Raw genomic sequence first — 14,082 nt, forward strand, 5'->3', positions numbered from 1 at the left:
TTCCTATTTCACATTCTGTACTAATACTTAAAAAAAATATTTTCTTTTCCTTTAGCATTGCAACCCCATCAAAAAGCTCACTGACTGCTGCCACAAGCTCCACTACCCCTACCCCTAACAAACCTCCAGTCCCTGCCAAGTAAGAGCCATGTCAAAGCCATCTATTAATCTATATTGTATATACTAGCGACCAGTACACACTTTGTACTGCTAGTAAACACATTGAAATCACAGAGGACTAAAACACAATGAAGTAATTAAAGGACATTTCCACTGTGGTTCTTGTCACATGAAATTGAATGACAGAATAGACATGACACAAAACAATAACACAGGCAGGTGGTAGCAAAGATTTCTTTAATCACTCATTTAAGATTCTGTCACTTTATGTCAAGGACATTTTATGTATGAAGAAATTTAATTCCATTGCAAAGTTTAAGAATAAAATGAGAATGTGAATACTTAAAATGTTAATACTGAAATTAATGGCCTCTTAAAGTTAAAGTAGTAAATAGCTCTTGTTTTAAGCGTAAAATTACTTTGTTTTGAGCCTTTTCTAATTTGAGTTGAAGTTTCTGTGATAATGTGATCATCTGTGATCATTCAACCATATAAAATGTCAAATATGTTCTCCAAGTTTGTCAATTTAGTAAAGAAAGAAGTTTTAGTTTAAATTTTGCAGTGAACTAGTGAGCATTTTTTTAATGATATATAAATCTTTTTATTTTATTAATATATTCTTATATTCCTATTTCACATTCTGTACTAATACTTAAAAAAAATATTTTCTTTTCCTTCAGCATTGCAACCCCATCAAAAAGCTCGCAGACTGCTGCCACGAGCTCCACTACCCCTACCCCTAACAAACCTCCAGTCCCTGCCAAGTAAGAGCTTAAAAGCACAGATATGATAAAAGATTTTTTGGCACATTCCCAAACCATCAGGCTGCATGTGGACTTTCTGACATTTTGTGTTGTAGGAATCCTACTCTTACGACAGCCTCCAGAAGTTTTACAGCTCGGGTATTCTCAGGTGCCAATTCAAGTGAGAAAGCGTAAGTAAAATAAAACAGACATTCTGATTTAACTACCATAAACAAACTCAGTTAACCAGACGATGTAAAGACTTCTGATATTTTCACATTTGTTGGCCAAAGTTTCAGTCCTGTTAAAAGGTCTGTTGATGAAAAGCCTCCAGTGTCAGAGGAGCCACCTAAAGAAGTCACCAACGAGTGAGTCTTATTGATTTTACTGAGCTGAGCTCTTGTTTCACCTCTGGACGAGAGCAGATATTGAAAAAATATGTTTTATTTCACACAGTTATGCACACAGTCAACAACATTATTTCTCTCTCTCTGATAATTTATTCTACTGCTCTTTTGCTTTTTCTTGTGTTATTCAGTATTTGCATTTGCTTAGATGTTTTTTATTTGCACAAATCGGACAGAAATTCATAGCCACTGAAAACAATGTTTTTTTCCTTTATAGTGACAACAATGCCCCACTGTCACAAGTGCCGATAATTAAACCTGCCACCTCTTTTGTGTAAGTGTTTTCCTATGGCAGAATATATAATGCTGTGGTTGAATCAGTGAATCAGAGCCTAATTCTGTTGTTTCTCTACAGCATTAAGAGTGAAAGTAAATCATCTGTGTCTAAGTCAGCTACAGTTCCCTCTACCAGGTAAGAAATTGCAACTGACTGTTCAACAACTAATGCTGATTAAACCCCAGATAGAAGTCCCAGATACAGTATAAACTTTGCTTCATTATTTTGTAACTACAGTGTCTACAATCCAAATTTCATAAAATTCTCATTTATTTTTAAGCAGGGGCATCATCATACCCAATTTACTGTGTCTACGTCCCAGTAGTACAGCCATCAGTAAAATATTGCTGTTCCCCACTAAAATCATGGCAGTAAAAAGTAAATTTGCTAAACAGAAAATACAGTGCTCACCACACAAATTTACTATAGGCACATACTTTCCCATAATGCAAAGTTTTTTGCCACAATGAAAATATTTTATGCATGTGTGTGCCTGTAATATTACTAAAATAATAATAATAATAATAATAATAATAACTAGATTTGCATTTGCTGAAGGAACTACAACAGTCCTTGAAATGTGGCAAGTACATCTTAAAGGGTGTGCTATGTGGTTGCTATGGTGTCCCAGGTGGTTACTATGGATTTTGTAGGTGGTTACTATGGATTTTGTAGGTGGTTGCTATGGTGTTGCTAGGTGGTTGCTGTGGTGTTGCTAGGTGATTGCTAAGTGGTTGCTATGGTGTCCCAGGTGGTTGCTATGGTGTCTCTAGGTGGTTTCTGTTGTGTCCCAGGTTGTTGCTATGGTGTCACATGTGGTTGCTTTGGATTTTCTAGGTGGTTGCTATGGTGTCCCAGGTGGTTGCCATGGTGTTGCTAGGTGATTGCTAAAATGTTGCTAGGTGGTTTCTATGGTGTCACAGGTGGTTGCTATAGTGCCCTAAGTGGTTGCTATGGTGTTGCTAGGTGGTTACTATGGTGTTGCTAGGTGGTTGCTATGGTGTCCCAGGTGGTTGCTTTAAGTCCCATGTAAACTCAGTACTACCTTAAAAGAAGTTTCATCTTAAAAATCAGTATTAGTGTAAATTCAGTACTACCCTAGAAGACGTTCCACCTTAAAATTCAGTGTCAGTGTAAACTCAGTACTACCCTAAAAGAAGTTCCACCTTAAAATTCAGTGTCACTATAAACTCAGTACTACCTTAAAAGAAGTTCCACCTTAAAATCCAGTGTCAGTGTAAACTCAGTACTACCTTAAAAGAAGTTCCACCTTAAAATCCAGTGTCAGTGTAAACTCAGTACTTTGAGCATTAGGCTGTGAGCAAGGGAGACATTGTTTGTGTGGTGTCTGTGTGGTGTGTGAGAGTGTGACATCACTCTGTCATTTAGAATTCAAATCTCAACATTCCGTCAATGCATTTCTATGGGAGATTTTTCATTTTTAATCTTACATTTATTAAAAACGATAAATCGGATCAACTCCAAAAATACATAGCAGACCACACAGCGTGATTATCTATGAAATGTGTGAGACAAGAACAATTATAATAATAACAATAATAAGCAGGAAGGAATAACAATATAGTCATAATATGTTCAAGCACTGTATAATCATTAGTAATATTATTAGACAAGCAGAGTGGTACAGCTGTGTCCCCCAGTACAACAAGTAGACTAGAAATGTCCCTATTCCTATGATACAGAGTTAAAAACACACTTATTAATAACATCCACATTTAACCTAATCATGGCAGTGGCCACACACACTCACTGGGTCCTGAGTTTGTTAATGTGTCAGGCATGGATTGTAATGTTCTTACAAGTATTGTCTCACACAGTCAAACCACTGCAACATTCACAAGCCCAGAAAAGACTCAACCTCACATTGCCACCAAAACAGATCCCACCAAGAGCTATGAGCAAAGGTATGGCAGCATGCAATTACTTACTTGTCCTGTTGAATAATGAATAAATCATGAGATTGGTCAATTTTATGTGAACAGCAATGGCAATTCCGATCCAAAGATTACTATAACTGTTACAACAACAACCCCCAAGATGGCTATGGGCAATGCTAATGCCTCAAGGTAAAAAATATGTATATTAATTTGTCATGGTTGGCACAGATTTTAATAACCTATTCAATACATACACAACTTTACTAATTAGTACTGCCAATTACTCATGTGTCTTTTCAGTAAAACACTGGACACTTCTTCTGATATATTGATTCCCATGCTGTCACCCACTGTCCCCCCATTACCTTTACTGATTAAATGGACTAATAGGTCACAGTGTATACAAAACTGTGTATGAACCTACACTCACACAAGTAGAATGCTTGATTTTGAAGATGTTTTCCACAGAATAATCCCATAAATTTAATGGTTCTGATGTAAAAGTTGTTTGCAGTGTTTTAATGTGGAATGTTTAATTCTAGAGAAACTACAACATGCCTATTTATCCCTAGAAAAAAATGGGTTCTGTATAGTACTGAAACTGATTTTATTTTACTGTAGAAGGTTATTTAAGAATTGTCCACAAGAGGTTCAATAATCAAGATTAAGGGAAAACTTGCTCAAACCTTCTACTATACCACAAGAAAAAAAGCTGTTACACAGTCATTATCATGACAGGCTAGATTTGTTACAGGATACTGGGTACTGATACCCATTATTAGCAATATCCCATTTGTCAATGGTCAGTTTGTTTCACAATGGAGACACAGACATGGTAGTGCATGATATAAGTGTATCAGGCACAATGCATTTGCCAGACACATTTTTGAAAAATGTGTCTGGCAAATGCATTCATTATAATGTATCATATTATATCCCTTGACAGCACAACAGTGAGATCAGATGTCAAACAGAGTGCAAGCCCATTTCAGTCACTTTCTGTGAAATCACCACCACCCACACAGTTGCCTTCAAACAGGTCAGTCATTTTGTCTCCACAAAATATAACATGAATATTGTTTATCAACACTGCTCAGTTTAATCCGATGGTGGTATCTGTCTAACAGGATCATTGGTAAAAGGGACCTCTGCTCATTCTGTGGTAAAAGAATTGTTGAAGGGGAAAGGATGATTTTGGATGACCTTCAGATATTCAGTCACACATCTTGCTTCAAGGTAATGCTAAACAAAAGTAAAACTAAAACACCCATATTTAGAGTCATTTGTAAAAAGTGTTGGCACCACTGGTCAGATGACATGTGTTATAGATTATGTAAGTAAAAAAATAAGTTCAGAAAACCTCAGTATACTGGCAACTTACATATGACATTTACTTCAATAAGCACACAATCTCAGCTCAAGTCCAAAAGGCCCATTCCACTTCTGAAACTGTGCAACAGGCCTCTCAGAGTGAGAGACTTGTCATATTTATAATTGTTATTTTATTCAGTAATAACTCATACAGGATAGCTTGAAATATTATATATTAGACATCAGATTCTTTTATATGTTCTATTCAAGGTTAGATAAATAATATACTGTATTTAATTTATAATAATTTTTTTTAACTATTCAACTTAGGAAAGACCTGTCTGAATATTAGGCTTTCTTGATTTTAAATTTAATATAACTTTATTTTCAGTGCCGTTGGGTTATCTACATTATTAGGCACCTACAGCTCTGAATGTCATTCTTGAGACATCTAAAATGAACGAATTCCAATAATGTTTTCAAAAACGATGCAATTTAGAATATTTGTATGAATTTATCTGAAAAGTGATTTTAGATTAAATAAAACAGTGATTCAAAACTTTTGGACATAGTGAACATAGTTGGTGGAAATAATAGTGTTGGATAAACACAGACTACACTGCGTAAAAAGTAATTTTTTTCATTACAATACACAAAAAGGCTCTTTTATTTACTTTTTCCACTGCTGCTTCCACAGTCCTGAATGCAGGACTGCAGACTCATGTGCTTAGCAAATGAGCTTAGCAAAAGTATTAGTCTACTCATGTAGCAGAATTCTGCTAAATAGCTGATCGGCACAGTAATTTATCAATGTACTCATACTTTAGTAAAGTCAGTAACACTGAGATAATTCACTGGTGACTTATCAGTCTACATATGCTTTAGCGGTGCTCAATAACAAAGAGATAAAGGATGGAAACGGTCACATTTGCCTCTGTTTCCCTCGATTTCACAGTGTGAGTTGTGCTATCGTTCTCTGGGGAGCCTGGAGGCAGGTGCCAGTCTGTGGGTTCATAAAGAAACGGTGAACTGTGAAAACTGCTACAAGAAGACCAAAGGTAATACCTCATTCTCCCGTAGTTTTTATTTTCGTAAGAATACATACATAATAAGTTAGCAACCACATGTCATACTTTAATTCTAATGATCATTTCCTGCTTTTCAGAGCAATGGTTTCATTGAAGAGATCCAGCCAAATCAAGATAATATCAAGAACTTTTACCATTTTTTTTATTAAAGATGATGGACTCTTAAACCTTTGGTAATGCACATGGTGTTTTCCCTTTCAATGTATTTACAAGGGACATATTATATAAAATGTTATAATGGAAGAAGTTGATTGATTGTGAAGTAAAAATTATACTGCAAAATAAAATGTATGATTCTGATAATGAGGAAAAAAGATATACATGTTTAATGCATAATAAAGGACATCCGTTTCTTCAGTGTGTAAAAATGGTTTATTTGGGCCAATTTAACTTCCATGTGGGCCTAACTCGACTGTGTGAATGATTTAAGCTTGTGCTGTCCTAATTATGCCTTTAGATTTATTGCAGCATCAAACCAGCAGAGACACAGCAGAGGGCAGATAATGTTTATTCAAACGAACATCACTAAAGATCCAACAGAAACATACATGCATAACAGCATGCAAAATGTATGCATGGACTCCAAAAATATATAGCCTGCCCCTTGGGTCCTCTTAGACAGGCTTATATAAAAATATTTTCTCAGTGTAACTCCTTTACACTATAGAAATGATGTATTGACAAGTGAAAATCTCTGGTAGGTAATTTCTCATTATGAGATTATTGTAGGATTCTTATAAAACTATTTAACTTTGTTGTTATCCATATTATTTATTGTAAATGGGATTTATTGTAAATCACTGTTTCATTGTTTAGTTTTAAATCATTCTTAAATGATTAAATTATTATTAAATATTATTAAACTATATTGTTTTAAAACACTTTTTTCAGATTTACCATTATCAATATTATATAAAAAGGTCACACATAAACTTTAACTGACTGTTTTAGTTAGCACATTAAGTGTGTGTGTTTGAGAACATTGTGAACTCTGATTCTGGTTCCTATAACCACTATTACCACTGTTGGTGTAGTGCAGGGGCGTCAAATGGTGGGATGAGTTTGGACAAATCTAATGGCCTGTGACTGACAGGGGTCCTAAAAAAAGGAGTCCTTGGGTAAAACTTCTAATGGCTGTGCAACATTATTCAAATGTAAGTTGTCTGAGTGAGAACATTAGCCAAATGCCAAGAAAATGCAGATCCAGGTTGGTGGTTTCATCAGTGCACCATTTCACATGCAAAGACTTTGTTTATCTCTCAGTGACTGAGAAATGCAGATATTCTTCCTACATGTTTTCTGTTAAGAAAGCATTATATCAGAGTCTTCATTTCTTGCTTCTGGGCTCTTTCTACAGTCGCCTTATATGCCACCCATTCAGGACATGCTCTACAAATTTGTTGACAAGTTGAGATATACAGAACCAGCATAATAAGGAAAATCTTGAAATTCATGCCACCGAAAGACCAGACATTTTCTGTAGTTGATGATAAAGTTAATGCCTAAAAATTGTGTTACCAGAATTGTTTAATCATGCCACACATATAGCCTGTTAAAAGCCAGTTCAAATCCAATCCTAGTGTACTTTATTTTAAGATTTGAGAATTTTACCTAACTAAAAGTTATTTACATTTTATATGAGACATGATGTTAACATGGTGTTAATTTCAGACATGGTGTTAACTTCCATTGTTATGCAAATGACATGCAGCTACAGTTGAAACCATAGGTTTACATACACTAAATAAAAAGACACATATGCATTTTTTTCTCACTGTCTGACATGAATTCAGAATAAACGTCTCCCGTTTTAAAAATTATTTCTATATGCTAAATGCCAGAATAATGAAAGCCAAAGTCAAAAGTTTACATACACTTAGATTACTATGGCTTTAAATTGTTTGGGAGAGCCCATTTGATTATGTCATGTCATTGGTAGCATCTGATAGGTTTATTGGCAACATCTGAGTTAATACGAGACACACCTGTGGATGTATTTTAAGGCACACCTGAAACACACTGATTCTTTGTAACATCATGGAAATCAGCCAAGATATCAGGAAGAGAATCTTGACTTGAGAAGTCTGACTCTTCCTTTATCTTCATCTGTACAAACAATTATACGCAAGTACAAACAAGATGGGAATGTTCAGCCATCATACCGCTCAGGAAGGAGACAGGTTCTGTGTCTTAGGGATGAACATGCTTTGGTCTGAAATGTGCATATCAACCCAAGAAAAAGAAAAAGGGTGGAGCTTGCAAGCCTGAGAACACCATCCCAACTGTGTAACATCATGTTGTGAGGTTGTTTTGCTGCAGGAGGGACTGGTGCACTTCACAAAATAAATGGCATCATGAGGAAAGAACATTATGTGGAAATACTTAACCAACATCTCAAGACATCAGCCAGGAAGTTAAAGCTTGGGTGCAAATTGGTCTTTCAAATGGATAATGGCCCGAAGCATAATGCCAAACTGGTTACAAAGTGGCTTAAGGATAACAAAGCCAATGTTTTAGAGTGGATCACAAAGCCCTGATCTCCCTCCTATTGAAAATTTATGGGCAAAGCTGAAAAGGCATGTGCAAGCAAGGCGGCCTACAAACATGGCTCAGTTACACCAGTTCTGTCAGTAGGAATGGGCCAAAATTCCTGCCAACTATTGTGAGAAGCTTATGAAAGGATATCCAAAACGTTAGACCCAAGTCATACAGTTTAAGGGCAATGGTACCAAATAATAATGAAATGAATTTAAACTTTTCATGTCAGATAGTGAGAAAAAATGTATCTTTTTGTATCTTTAAATGTGTCTTTTTATATAGTGTATATAAAATTCTGGTTTTAACTGTATATATATATATATCAAGCAAATCTAAAAATATATGTAGATTAAAGAAAATTGAAAAAAAAAAAAGTGCGTAAAGGATGTAAAACTCTGGATGTCACTTCTTCTTAACAGTAACAGAGGTTCTCCTTTCAGGTCCAAAAGCCATAAGCAAAGGTGTCAAAAGTATTCACATTCATTATTTAAGTAGAAGTGTAGATAATAGGGTTTAATGACTTCTATAGAAATTAATGTATCAACTTAAGCTTTTTATGTAAGTAAAAGTGTAAAAGTACTGGTTTCAAAACTACTATAAAAGTAAAAGTAATGCAAGGAAAACAAGTGCCAAAAGCTGAGGCTGCACCACAGGGGCCTGTAGTGCACTACCCCACATTAACATGTGTTTCATAGAGCGGAAAATATGATGAGTAGTTGCCTATAAGTATTGTAATGATGTAAAAAGTCAAACTTCAGAGGATTGTTATCAATAACCTTTATTAGAATGTAAATGTGGTGCTTAGTTGGGACATTTCACTTAAGTTCTCTCAAGTCTCTGCCACAGACATCTTCATACTAGGCTACATACATCTGCTTTGTGCTTGCACGTGTGACATGACGTGCAGGTGCGATAGATCATTTACAAACCAATAGGGTGTCAGAATGGTATACTTCTCATCAAACCACAATCAAACTCACACTTTTTGTATGGCGCAATATTTTATTTTTGAACGATGACAAGCTGGAATGAAAACAAACTGAAATGAAATAGGAGTAACAAGGCTATTCTTCTACATCTTAGAAACATTGCCCAACTAAGAAATTGCTTTTCTCTACAGGATGCAGAAAAACTAGTACACACTTATTACCTTATGGCTAGATTATTGTAATGCACTTTTGTCAGGTTGTTTGCAAAATGCTGCAGCCAGGGTCCTTACTAAAACTTCCATATCAGTCCAGTTCTATCAGCACTGCAATGGTTTCCAGTTAAATTCCATATTGACGATAAAATCCTTCCATTGACCTGACCTATTAAGCCCTACAAGGCCTTGCTCCAAAGAACCTGCAAGATCTTATTACATATTCTAAACCATCCTGATTACTTAGTCACAATCTTCATGTCTAGGCTGAAAACTCATCTAAACTCATAAACTAGTTAATCTTCTGGTAAAATCCCTTACAATGAATTGTAGTATACTGAGATGCTGGAGCTGTCGTCTTACTGCTTGCATGTGATCACTCAGGTTTGTGGACGATAGAGCAGATGGACGCCAGTGTTTCAGGGAGCTCCAGTGTCTGTGTAACCTGGCTCTCTCCTTTTAATTAGACTGTTGTAGTCAGGCCTGCCGGAGTCATCAGCCAAACTCTGATACTGCCCAATATTCTCTGCTCTTTATAAATCTATTCAGAAGTAACTCTGTCTCTTTACTAGGCCGGAGCAATTTGGTAAATATACTATATGATGATATTCAAAGACTTTTTTCACAACACACAATATTCATCACAATACATGTAATCACAGACACAAACATTATTAGTGACAGTAAACTTGTTTTCGGATACTCCCCCGTACTGAATAGAGTGATTTTTATTCAACATCTGCTGCTCTTTATGTAGCTCTACTCTTTACCTTCTCTGAGTAAATGGTCGTCCGCTCCTCCAGGCTGACCTGTTAGAATGCTGACTGCAGGGGGCCCCACTACCTGCATCAGACCAAGTCCAGGCTCCCCCACCACCAAGCCAGACCAGCTGCACACCCTCTTGCCACAGCTACCTGTCTAAAGACCATGTTAAAATTTAAATAGACTTTATCTGCCACTACTAATACCACTATTACTCTCATTACTCTTACCATCACTACTATGGTTAGTATACTACACCATGATGTCATACTACACCATTATTATTATAGACATATTAAGATTATGCTGCACATCTGAGCAGTAGAACAATCTTTTTTGGTGACTATTATCAATAATTTATAAATAGTTCTGACCAGGGGAGGATGGCCCCCCTTCTGAGTCTTGGTTCCTCTTCTTCCTCCAGATTTGAGGGAGTTTTTCCTTACCACTGTCGCCTTTGGCTTGCTAACCGGAGGTCTTAGGTTTTATGTCTTCTAATGTTGTTGATTTCTTTTTACCAATTACTGATTGTTTTAAGCGTTTGTAAAAAAGTTACACAAATAAATTTGAATTGATTTTGTCAACCCTTCTAAAAACCGGCCAAACCCTGCAACCGGTGCACCTATGTGAAGTATGGATATCTTTATATGGAAAGGACAATATAACGCTAAGAATATCCCAACGCTTTAATCTTGATTGTGCGATTAGTGCTCGCATCTGCAGTTATTCATCTTGACTCCAGAGGTCGCGATGGTCTGAGGTGCAACGTCGGCGGGTTAGCAGCTTTCATTGGTCGAGCCGCGTTCAGCGCCATGGGCGTGGTTACGGTAGCAGTTACACGCGCCGCCTGAATTCACGGCGAAGGCGGCGGGTGAGTAGTGAGGAGCCGTTTACAATAGTATTTTAAGCATTAATTATTTTGATAGTTTCTCTCGCTCCATGGATGCCGCGGTGTTGAAGCCTCGAATAACGGCGGACAGCGGCTGCGGCGCCGTGAATGCGGAGATAGAGGTGAAGAAGCTGCAGGAGCTCGTCAGGAAGCTCGAGCGGCAGAACGAGCAGCTAAGGACGCGCGCGCATGCTGTGAACGCGCTTGCGAGCACTCGTTCTTTGCCTCCGCTCTCCTTGTTCTCCCCTGGCGCTGGAAACTACTGCTCCGTCTCCGGTCTGTCCATTCACTCCACCCTGCCTCAGTTCTGCGGGCCAGAGGAGCCTTTCCCGTATTTCCAGCCGCACTCCGCCGCTGACACTGCGGAGGAGGTGGAGCCCGACACAGCTCTGTCGCCTAAACCCACTGTGCTAGATGAGGTGGAGTTACTGGACCTGGATTCCATTTTTCAGTGCCACCAGAAGTCAGATGAGACCTGGTAGGTATCTTTGTTAAATCACGTTCTTGCTTTTGTGTGTGTGTCCCAAACATTTGTATTCCAGAGGCACAATGAAAAAAACGGCAACAGTTGCTGTTTGCTGCGGCCCTATTGCATTCTGTTCCCTTCTGTACCGTTACCACTGTTACCAGTTCTTTCAGTTTAACAATGATAACCGACCAGATCTTAGTGGACTGTCTGACTGATGCACCTGTGTTGAGTGAACTCTGTGGCTTCTATTTTATCAGCCATTTTATAGACTGAATTAGTCCAATGAGCCCCTTCTTTGTTTAGTTTTTGAATGATTATTAGTGTCCTACTGGGCCCTATACATCACTTTCATTCATCTTCGGTTTTCTTTATGTACTTTAAAGTGATAACAGTAGACTAACTTAACTAGGCCGAATACAAGCTGTTTTGTGTCAGAGCCAATCCTTTGGCTTATCCTTTCCATGTGTTTAGGATTACTATATCAGCCATTTTACTGATTGAATAAGTACACAGAGCCCATTTTTGTCTGGCCTCTAAGTAGTTGTTCAGGAACCATATACCAGTGTCCTACTTGTCAGATGAATAAGAATGAACAGATGATGGGGCAACTTTTTAACCATAATCACTCATGCAGAAAATTTGACCTGCATCCCCACCCGACCACCCTTCTTTGCTTTCCAGCTATTCTCTGTTTTTGTTTCAGGTCATAGAACAGTTTTACTGAGAGCCAGAGGATTTCCAGCTTTTGGCAGTCGTTTAAACTTGCGCCAGCTTCTGCAAGTTTGTGAAAATAAGTGAAATAGTTTAGTGGTAGTGTTCCTCCTGCATAAGGTGCAGACTGTATTTGCTGAGGTAGCAACCCATCATGATTTAATGCTATAATATTAATCCTTTAGGACTGATTATGTCTTGCTACATTCTAAACTAAAGTTCTTACATACTTTTGGTATCTTTAGATTAGTTTTGGTGAAAGTTTTGTGAAGAATTAATTGACATTAAAAGTTCTCAATAATTCAGTCATTAAGATGTAAATAAAATAATTCAGACAAACCTTTCTTCGTGTAGAGGAAATTTAATTTCTTTGTAATATGGAAAAAGGGATCACTGTCTTAAACACAATGTTAATATATTATATATTATACAAATATATACAAATATTTTTGCGATCTAAACTAACTAGTTCAGTAAGGTGAGTTTGTTTATATATGTAATGGTAAATGGTAAGAAATTAATTTGATATATTTAGCTATGTGCTATAAATGTACATCTCTTCCTTAAATGTATTTTTGTATGTGTTTCAGGCCAAACCCTACTGTACAGCAATAGCTCCCTGAGTCAGGAAATATAATTCTTAGAGATGCTATAGAATGCATTTATTCAGTATGTATTTAGTTATTCTTCAAAATGGAATATTGTCACAGGATCTTGGTCAGGGTATAACAATCCCAGATGCAAGCAGCTTGTATACTCATCTTACAACTATTATTAAATGAATACAAAAGTAACACAAACACAGTATTCCCAGGAATTGACTGGACTAGGGCAAAAGCATTGGTGTATATACATTTTGGGGGCGTACATATTAATCAGTCCGGTCTGTTATTAGACAGTTTAACAAGTGTAGCTCCCATTTACTTATGCAGAATTTGCATTTAAATGAGAAGACTGTATGCCATTTCCACGTAGTGAATTCTTCTCATTCAGCCATGCCAAGATAAATGCCGTTTTTTATTTTGGGGCATCAAACTTTTTGTACGTCTGGTTCCTATCACGATTCTGACCTCTGCAAGTTTCTCTAGAATGGTGTGTTTTACATCAACCTCGCTGAATTTACATCTTAATGATTTAATTATGTAGAAATGCAAAAAAAAAATCTTAACCCTTAAAGGCTAATAGGTAAATAAAGAACAGCATTATTGTCTCAGCTAAAGTAATTTATTTAATGTATGACATGGGTTAGCGTGTCATGAAAGGACAGGCTCGTGGCCAGAGATTAGCCGACTTCTAAAAATGTGTCGGATCACAAAGCCGTCTGAAGATCTGGCACGCTAATATTTGAGGAGCTTCTGGGCTGAGTCAAGCCTGTGTTTAGCATTGCCTTCACTTTCAAAAATGCTGTTTCTTCTTTTAGTCTGCCTTTGATTCTGTCTTCTGTACAGCTGCTAATGGATGTTATTTGCAAATCCCTCTAGAACATTCCATGTTTGGCCATAGTGCAGTACACTTTCTCTTGCTCTCTCCCTAGGCTGTATGCATCCTCTAAGCCATGTTTGTGGTCTGGTGGAGATCTAACCCCACTGCAGTGGTGCAGGCATGCACTTGACAATTCGCAGCCCGAGGCAGACGCAGCCAGGCGCTCACTCTGTCAGAGGCTTGAGTCAGGTAGGCTGTGAAACGCACACAGGTTTACCACACTTGGACTGAGTTATCTTGTATGTA

The 14,082-nt window shown here is 37.3% G+C and overlaps 1 protein-coding gene across 2 annotated transcripts in view; it reads left to right on the forward strand.

Annotated features, from left to right (window-relative positions):
* The first annotated feature begins 11,119 nt into the window (after window positions 1–11,119).
* slain1b (SLAIN motif family, member 1b) overlaps window positions 11,120–14,082 on the forward strand; it is a 20,166-nt gene continuing 17,203 nt past the window's right edge. For both annotated transcript variants that reach the window (XM_072683856.1, XM_072683857.1), the window contains exons 1-2: window positions 11,120–11,652; window positions 13,889–14,025. In XM_072683856.1, the coding sequence (XP_072539957.1) occupies window positions 11,225–11,652; window positions 13,889–14,025 (565 nt within the window). In that variant the 5' untranslated portion in view covers window positions 11,120–11,224. The remainder of the gene's footprint in view (window positions 11,653–13,888; window positions 14,026–14,082) is intronic.

Source organism: Salminus brasiliensis, chromosome 7, assembly GCF_030463535.1.
Source record: "Salminus brasiliensis chromosome 7, fSalBra1.hap2, whole genome shotgun sequence".
In the NCBI taxonomy this organism is placed as follows: Eukaryota; Metazoa; Chordata; class Actinopteri; order Characiformes; family Bryconidae; genus Salminus; species Salminus brasiliensis.